General features: G+C 36.9%; 1 protein-coding gene across 1 annotated transcript in view; it reads left to right on the top strand.

The window, feature by feature from the left end:
• nmbr (neuromedin B receptor) overlaps window positions 1-10,065 on the top strand; it is a 63,671-nt gene continuing 53,606 nt past the window's right edge. Inside the window, exons 1-2 of the mRNA XM_061747015.1 lie at window positions 1-56; window positions 9,040-9,627. Coding sequence (XP_061602999.1) covers window positions 1-56; window positions 9,040-9,627 — 644 coding nt within the window. The remainder of the gene's footprint in view (window positions 57-9,039; window positions 9,628-10,065) is intronic.

The raw sequence follows: 10,065 nt of genomic DNA, 5'->3' as shown, positions 1-10,065 counted from the left end.
ATGACGGGGATGCGGGGGATGCGGGGACGAGAGACACGCACCATCGACCACTTCCGGTAAGGCCTTTCACAATAAAAGCACAGGCCGCGCAGGGAGCGAGAGAAGCGCTCGCAACATTTGAATACAAGACTGTCTCAGAAAATTTGAATATTGTGATAAAGTCCTTTATTTTCTGGAATGCAATTAAAAAAGTTTAAGATTAAGATTCCCAGAATATTCTAATTTTTTGAGATAGCATATTTGAGTATTTGAGGATATTAAGTTTACTTTATTTATCAGAATTAAGATGACTTTAAAAAGAAAAGAAAAGAGAAAAAAAGGAAAAAAAGAAGAAAAAAAGAGAGAAAAAAAGGAAAAAAAAGAAGAAAAAGAATATTGTGATTTTCTGTAATGCAATTGCAAAAAGCAAGAAAGAAAAACTCAAATATCCTATCTCAAAAAATTTGAATATTCTGGGAATCTTAATCTTAAACTGTAAACCATGATCAGCAATATTAAAATAATAAAAGGCTTGAAATATTTCAGTTGATTTGTAATGAATGAATGGATGACATTTTTGCATTACAGAAAATAAAGGACTTTATCACAATATTCTAATTTTCTGAGACAGTCCTATAATCTTCAATTCTAAAATAATCAAATTCTCAAACATTTTAGAAAAACTATTTAATAATAACAACAGATAAGACAATTTTTATAGATAAACACAATTTACTCTGACAGTCAGTCTGGATTCACCGACACACGGATACAAATATTATAATATCTGGCTTGATCTACTTCAAAAAAATAAGTCAACTTTTCTCATGAGATTATTATGTAGATCAAGAAAGACTAGTCTTTGTATAAACTACTTAATTATATGTATGTATATAATACATTTTGCAAGTACAGTCAATTAAATTGTGTTAAGTTTACTTTATTTATCAAAATTAAGATGACTTTAAAAAGAAAAGAAAAGAGAAAAAGGAAAAAAAGAAAAAAAAAAAGAAAAAAATGAAAGGAAAAAAAGAAAAAAGGGGAAAAAAGAAACTACTAAACTACTTAATTTTATGTATGTAAATAATACATTTTGCAAGTACAGTCAACTTAATTGTGTTACGTTTACTTTATTTATCAAAAAACTTTAAAAAGAAAAGAAAAAAGAAAACAAGAGGAAAAAAAAGGAAAAAATAAGAAAAATGTAAATTAAGTTGACTTTACTTGCAAATGAATTTTGTACATACTAAAAATGAAGTAGTTTATACAAAGACTAGTCTTTCTTGATTTACATTAAAATCTCATGTAAAAAGTTTCCTTCATTTTTTTTAAAGTAGATCAAGAAAGATATGTTTTATTGTGGTTGTTCTACTTAAACAAATAAAACATGTTTCATCTAAACGTTGATCAATCTGCCCAGTAGATTAAAATTGTTAAAGGAAAAGTAAATAGAACAAGATCATTGTTGTTGTTTGTGTGTAAATGTAAAGATTACTGGGATTCACATAAATACTGATTATTAAGGAAAAAATGCACAAAGTCTTGTTTTTTGAACAAATGCAGATTAAGTTCAAAACTAGATGTTTCAGTGTGGAGTCCCTAAACGGTTTATCATCTATATAAACGGTTTATCATCTATATAAACGGTTTATCATCTATATAAACGGTTTATCATCTATATAAACGGTTTATCATCTATATAAACGGTTTATCATCTATATAAACGGTTTATCATCTATATAAACGGTTTATCATCTATATAAACGGTTTATCATCTATATAAACGGTTTATCATCTATAATATTGATTCTATAATATTGATGATAAACAGCTTTTCCACTGGTTTAGTTCCAGGAAACATCATTAAAACCAAGAAACTACTGCTTTTGGGGATGTTTGTTTTATTTTGCACCTTGATTTTAACCGTTGTGCTGGAAGGAAGGAAGGAAGGAAGGAAGGAAGGAAGGAAGGAAGGAAGGAAGGAAGGAAGGAAGGAAAGAAGGAAGGAAAGACTGGGTTTTCCAAAAATACTAAACCAGGAAATAAACTAGGAAAAATACTGGACAGGTTGACTAGAAGCGTTACCAAACACTAGGGTTGTGAAACGATCTGGCATCGGCGCTGCAGGATCTCCAAACATTTAAAGACTGGGGATGATTAGCTGACGCCAGGCAGGTGAGGAGACGAGGGAACTGGAACCAGGTGTGCCAAGCTGAGAGCTGGAGCCAAGCCTATACGCCCACAGTACACGCCCACTCACAACACGCACACACAAACAAATAGACAGAACACAGACACTGACAGACTGTGACATTAGTTTTCTGCACATGCTCTGTTCACAAGGAATCCTGGTCTTTTGAGTCCAGGAAGTTCTTATAAACACGGAGAAACCAAGACCAGGAGGAGACTAATCACTTCATAAATGTAATGAAGGATATGAACATTTCTGCATTTGTAGACGGTAGAAAGTACCGGGATAGAAGATTTACAAGAAGGTGAGAGAAAAGTTGAAGCAGCATTTGTTTTGGATTTGGATACAGGAAGAAGAAGCAGAAATGACGGGAATTGTGTCATGATGTTCTCCGTGCGTCGCTGGTTTGATCCAGATAAATGATTAATTACCATGTAAACGGAATATTCCCAATGTTTCAGTAACCGGAATATTAGCAATAACCTGAATTTTGACTGATGTAAACGTAGTCTTTGTAAACAAAGACTGTGTAAACAACAAAATGAGAAACAGGAAACATAAATATATATACACTATGGAAATGAGTGAATGAGAGAATAATTAAAGCTGCAAGCAGCGATGAACGGGCCCTAGTACTCATGGCCACCGCCCCCCATAAGCATATCAGTGAGACGCACATTTTGATGTATAATACACCTGGGTGCACGTTACGGTTCGGGCTGAATTAACTGCTGAAGGAATGGCTCCAAAATTACGTGATTAATTCAGAATGTTCAAAATGGCCGACTTCCTGTTGGGTTTGGGCCATGGCTCCAAGAGACTTTTCTTTAAGTTGTGCCATGATACAGGTGTGTACCGATTTTCGTGCATGTACGTCAAACCGTATTGTGGGGCTTGAGGCACAAAGTTTTTTTTTTTTTTTTTTTTTTTTTTAAATAGTTTTTTCTTTTTTTAACAAAAAATCCACACAAAATAATAACATATACATGAAAATTATTCTAAGTAATATTTAAGTAACAAAACTGCACAGTATAAATTAAAAAATAGATGAATAAAAACGGGGAGAGATAAAAAAACCCAAAAAAAACTAAACAAAACAAAGAAAAACGAACCCCAAAAACAAAAGAAAAGTAAATAAATAGATAAAAAGGAGGAAGAAAGAAAGGAATGAAAGAAGAGAGAGAGGGGGGGATCCGTCAATCAGGAGGCAGGGACTGGAGAGAGTGGAAGAATGTAAGAAAGGGAAGCCACTTATTATAACATTTGTTACAACTTGAGGCACAAAGTTTTCTAGGGGGCGCTGTTGAGCCGTTAGGCCACGCTCATTAATGCAAACCATTAAATATCACATTTATCACCAGGAAGGAAGGAAGGAAGGAAGGAAGGAAGGAAGGAAGGAAGGAAGGAAGGAAGGAAGGAAGGAAGGAAGGAAGGAAGGAAGGAAGGAAGCAAGGAAGGAAGCAAGGAAGGAAGGAAGGAGAGAGCAGGAGGAAAGAAGGAACAGGAGAATTAGGTCATTTTGACCCAAACACATGAAGGTTAAATTAGACGGAGGAACGAACCAAAATACCAGCAACAGTTTAGAAAACCTTGAGAAGACTTAGAGAAAACATTTGACCTCTGTCATCACCAACAAAGGGTTTATAACAAAGTATTGAGGTTAACTTTGTTATTGACCAAATACTTATTTTCAACTATAATTTGCAAATACATTCTTTAAAAAATCAGACAATGTGATTTTCAGGATTTTTTTTGCCGTCTGACTAAACACTTTTTGCCGCACTGTACCCCACCTTTAAAAAACTAATGTCCATTTAATATAATTAAATATAATTAAATATAATCCGGTCGCTGGCTGGTCTGATTTTGGGGAAAAAAGGACAAAAAAGCCTTGACTGTAGAAAAAACCCTGCATTTTTAACCCTATATATGGGCTATTTATTTACATCAGTGTATACTTTTATTTGCACCTTTTGCTATAAAAATAAATAAAAAAAACAGTTAATGAAGAATGACCAATAGGAGCCAAGAGGGCTTATAATATTACAACGTTCTCTCTCACTCATTTGACATAATTTTGGATGGGAAAATAAATTGAGTCTAAAGAATAATATATATATATATATATATATATATATATATATATATATATATATATATATATATATATATATATATATATATATATATATATATATATATATATTCTTTTTAATTATTATTGTTTTCCATTTACAATTTCACGGACCACCTGCAATACCGCCACGGACCACCAGAGGGCCGCGGACCACCAGGGGGACAATCCCTGATCCATATCAATGACATACTGTATGTAAAATATCACAAATACTGAAATTCATACTATTTGCCGATGATACAAACGTATTTTATTCTGGTGTGAATTTACAGCAACTTTTGGACAATATTACTGCAGAATTTGGCAAAATCAAAAAATTGTTTGACATTAACAAGTTATCATTAAACTTGAACAAAACAAAAATGATGGTATTTGGAAACAATAAATACAATCAAGCACAGGTTCAGATTGAGGGTGTAAACATTGAAATAATAGATACATGAATCTACAATTTCTTGGAGTAGGCTAATAGATGACAAGATTTGCTGGAAATCTCATATTAAACATCCAGAACAAAGTATCTAGAGCAGGGGTTCCCAACCTTTTTTGTGCCAAGGACCAGCAGAAGTATAAACAAAAAGCTCAGGGACCGGTTGACAATTTATGTCAATTTTAATAAACATTTTAGAAAAAAACAATGCATTTTAAAATGCAGGCTATCATCAGCGACGTTAGCTGATGTTGTGGCCTTTAAAACTTGCTTCTGCAAATCTAAGTCACGTTTTTTCCTTCCACTGGTTTGTCTTTGAGAGAAGGATGTTTTGTATTTAAGTGTCTTTGGAGCTTGGATGGCTTCATTGCTTCGTTGCCGAGCGTTTCTCCACATAAAATACAAAGTGTGTTTGGCGCCTCCCAATCGCCCGTTGCAACAAATCCGTATTTTATATACATAATGTCGTACTTGCGATTAAAGCTTTTGCTTTTCTTTTTGGTAGGATTTTCCACTTGTTCATCACTATTTCTTTTACTCGAACAACCAGTAAAGAAACGGCTCATGGAGGTTTGCTGAGGTCCGCTCATCTCTGCAGCTGACTGTACCTAACCTGCATACAGCACCTGTGCATGGCGCTGTTCAGTCTGGTCGGGTACCAGAACTTATTGTCCGCCAAGCCATGACAGGGCTGCCACTCAAAGAAACACATTTCGATTTATACAAGTTTTGGATGAAATTATATGACAAAAAAATGCAAAAATTGTTTTCTTAAATTTAGTATGAGGTTGCTTTAATTATGTGGCAAATGATAATAAACACGAGAAAGATGGGTTCTTCAATGAAAAATAGATATTTTATTCAACTTTCCTGCTGTCATTCATGCAGGGAGACACCTAAAACATGCTGGATAGGTCTTTCCAGGACCGGAGTTGGAGACCCCTGTATTATGCTCTTATTTATTCATGTAATAATATACAGGTGGAGGTTGGAAAATTTGAATATATTGCAAAACTTCATTCGTAGTAAATTCAACTTAAGGTGAAACAAATATTATTTCCCACTACATGCAAAGTGAGATATTTCAAGCCTTTATTTGTTATAATTTTGATGATTAGCCTATGGCTCACAGTTTATGAAAACCCCAAATAAAAAAAAAAAAATTTGAATATATTATGAAATCATTAAATAATTCAATCATCAAAATTATAACAAATAAAGGATTAACATATACTGCTTTGCCTGTAATAAGACTATGTACTGTCATGTACATGTATTACGTGGTCTGATAACCATCTCCCGACGAATATTTAATTCTCTGCGCATTAATTCTGCACCTTCATCAATTGTGTCTTCATCAAAAGGACATGCCATGTTCGTGACAATGGACTTCTAATATATATTCTGACTCTGTTTTTAATGACAGACGGCAGAACTTCGCCAAAACACGCCTTCTGACTGAATGAATGAGGAAATCAAATGTGCGTGCGGCTCTGAAAGAGGCGGAGACGCAGAGAAACTCCAGGTTTCACGATATAAACCTGGTCCCGACCAGGTTAGGTTCAGAGAGTCTGTTACTACGGTAACTGACCAGGTTAGGTTCAGAGAGTCTGTTACTACGGTAACTGACCAGGTTAGGTTCAGAGAGTCTGTTACTACGGTAACTGACCCAGAGCTTAAGTTACCTCTCTTTGTGAAACAGGCTAGAGTTACCTCTCTTTCTCTGGTTTGAGTTACCTCCCTTTGTGAAACGGAAAACTCAGAGTTTCCCTCATTTCAGGGTTAACAGACTCAGAGTTTTCACTAAACCTGCTTTGTGAAACGGACCCCTGCTCATATCATTGATCAGCATCTGCAGTATTGATCAGTGAGCGCATTCGTCTGGTGCGGGGAGACGCAAAAAAGAAAAAAAAAAAAAAGCTGCGCTGACACGCGGCTCTGGGCAGAGATTGTATGAGTTAAAGTGAAGTGAGATGCCTCACTCCATTGGAAAAAAAAACGTCTGGTGACAATTTTGATTATCGCTTTTTGTCGACAACGTCGACGAATCGTTGCAGCCCTAATTATGATCGGAACACAAGCCATTCCACGGCCCGGTAGTAACGGCTCTACGGACCGGTACCGGTCCGGGGACCGGGGGTTGGGAATCACGGATCTAGAGGGATCTCAGTTCTGGCCACTTATATATATATATATATATATATACTTATATATATGTATATATATATACCGTATTGGCCCGAATATAAGAGTGTTTTTTGCATTGAAATAAGACTGAAAAAGTGGGGGTCGTCTTACATTCGGGGTCTAGATGTTACACCCATTCACAACGCTAGATGGCGCCAGATATCTTTAATGCGAATGCTGAACTTAATTCCCCAGGCAAAAGCGAACCCTTGTAACGAAGAATAAAAATAAAAATAGCGGTAGCACAAAGAAGAAAAGTAAAAAATAGTATAAGAAAGAAAAGAGAAGAAAATAAGGGAAGAGATAACAGAAAAAGAAGAAACATAGCGAAAATCAGGAGAAAAGTGGGTGAAGATCGGCAGGTTAATCGGCAGCTGAGGAGACGTTATGATGCAAACTTCAAGATGATGATTTGAATGAGGCAAAATAACAGGCTTTTTCTCTTGAATATATTGTTATATCATTTGTTTCAGATGTACTGTCATTATTTTCTGTATAAAAATTTAATTTGGTGTTTAAAAAGTCTTTTTTTAAACTTTAAACTTGAAAAAGAAGGGGTCGTCTTATATTCGGGACAATACGGTATATATATATATATATATATATATATATATATATATATATATATATATATATATATATATTTTTTTTTTATTTTCACCATTGATGTTTTATTTAAAGTTTGCAATCTACAAACAATGTACAACAATCAGTCATTTCAGCAGTGATGCATCGTCAACAGCAACAACAAAATAATGAATGAAACAAAATAAATAAATAAAAAGAAAAAACATACATAAATGCATAAAAGAAACCAAACCTTGGTGTGACAGACTTCATAATATCTCGCATAAATGAGAATTATATTTGTGAAGCTTAATGATTGTTTAACAGGAAGTGGAAGAGGGTTCCCTCCATAGACATCATATAGATCTATATGATGTCTATGGTTCCCTCTCCTGCACTTCGCCATGGACGACGAGTTCCTGTCCCACCTGGACCCCCCACGGGGCCCCCGCGGCCCCCGCGGAAGACCCGGATCCCGGCTCGGGCCACCAGGCCGTACTCATATTTGGGCCATATCGACATTTTTGCAATATCGATATTTTTGCTATTTTTTATTGTGCACTTCGAGAAAAAAGTCGAAATGTCGTAAAAAAAAGTCGAAATGTTGAGAAAAAAGTCAAAATGTCGAGAAAAAAGTCAAAATGTTGAGAAAAAGTTGTAATGTCGAGAAAAAAGTCAAAATATCGAGAAAAAAGTTGTAATGTCGAGAAAAATGTCAAAATGTTGAGAAAAAGGTTGAAATGTTTTGAAGTACAATTTTGAGAAAAGAGTCGAAATCTCGAGATTAATGTTGAAGTACAATTTGAAATGTCGAGATTAAAAAGGAAAGAAAAAAGGAAGAAAAAAAGAGAAAAAAAGGAAAAAAAAGAAGAAAAAAAGAAAAAAAAAGAAGAAACTAGGAGCCGCGGGTCGCCGAGCCCTGGTGTAGAATCTCTTGGTTCCTCCTCCATCCATCTATCCATCTCTCTCTTTCTTTCTCCTTCCAGCTCCTCCCTCTCCACCAACGTCACGGCTCTCGGTCCACGCGAGCGCGTCTCCGCGTGAATCAGTCCCGCGACCCGCCGTCGCCGTGGAAAGTTGCCTGTTTGGTTCCCTCTCCTCCTCCTGAAAAAATTTGAAATGGAAAAAAAGTCAAAATTTCGAGAAAAAAGTCGAAATGTCGAGAAAAAAGTGAAAATTTCAAGAAAAAAGTCAAAATTTCGAGAAAAACGTCGAAATGTCGAGAAAAAAGTCAAAATGTCGAGAAAAAAGTCGAAATGTCGAGAAAAAAGTCGAAATATCGAGAAAAAGTCAAAATGTCGAGAGAAAAGTCAAAATATTGAGAAAAAATTTGAAATTGAAAAAAAGTCAACATTTCGAGAAAAAAGTCGAAATGTCGAGATTAAAAAGGAAAGGAAAAGGTAGAAAAAAAGAGAAAAAAGGAAAAAAAAAAAAAAGAAACAAACTAGGCGCCGCGGGTTGCCGAGCCCTGGTGTAGAATCTCTTGGTTCCTCCTCCATCCATCATCCATCCATCTCTCTCTCTCTCTCTCTCTCTCTCTCTTTCCAGCTCCTCCCTCTCCACCCACGTCACGGCTCTCGGTCGTCCACGCCAGTCCCGCGACCCGCCGTCGCCGTGGAAAGTTGCCTGTTCCTCCTCCGCTGCGCCTTTTACGCACGGAGTTCCCACGCCGCGCCGCGCAGAGTCCCCTCACCCCCCTCCCTACCACGCTGTCATGGACGACGAGTTCCTGTCCCTCCTGTCCCCCGTGGATCCCCCCCCCGGAACCCCCTCCGGGGCCCCCCTGGACCCCCCGGACCCCGGCGACCCCTCGGACCCCGGCTCCGTGCACCTGGCCGTGCGCTGCGTCATGACCTCGGCGTACCTGGCCATCATCGTGGTGGGGCTGCTGGGCAACGTGACGCTGGTGCGGGTGTTCGTGGGCGGCCACGCCACGCGCAGCGTGCCCAACATCTTCATGGTGAGCCTGGCCGCGGGCGACCTGCTGCTGCTCGCCACCTGCGTGCCCGTGGACGCGCTGCGGTTCCTGTCGGAGGACTGGCTGCTGGGCGAGGCGGCGTGCCGGCTGCTGCCCGCCGTGCAGCTCACCTCGGTGGGGGTGAGCGTGTTCACGCTCACGGCGCTCAGCGCGGACAGGTACGACCGACCGGGGGGAAGAGATCCCGGGGATGTTGGGGGGTAAAACTCCGGACGGAGCAGTTCATTTGATTTGAAGATTTTATTTGGAACATGCATGATAAAAAACCGTAAAAAAAGTGAAAAACAGAATACAAACATATATATATGTATGTATATATGTATATATATATATATATATATATATATATATATATATATATATATATATATATATATATATATATATATATATAATTGGAATATTGTGATAGAGTTCTTTATTTTCTGTAATGCAATTAAAAAAACAAAAATGTCATACATTCTGGATTCATTACAAATCAACTGAAATACTGCAAGCCTTTTATTATTTTAATATTGCTGATTACGATTTACAGATTAAGATTAAGATTCCCAGAATATTCAATTTTTTTTAGATAGAATATTTGAGTTTTCTTA

Source organism: Cololabis saira, chromosome 18 (assembly GCF_033807715.1).
Source record: "Cololabis saira isolate AMF1-May2022 chromosome 18, fColSai1.1, whole genome shotgun sequence".
Taxonomy (NCBI): Eukaryota; Metazoa; Chordata; class Actinopteri; order Beloniformes; family Belonidae; genus Cololabis; species Cololabis saira.
The sequence above is the reverse complement of the archived record's forward strand: the minus strand, read 5'-3'. Positions and strand labels throughout refer to the sequence as shown.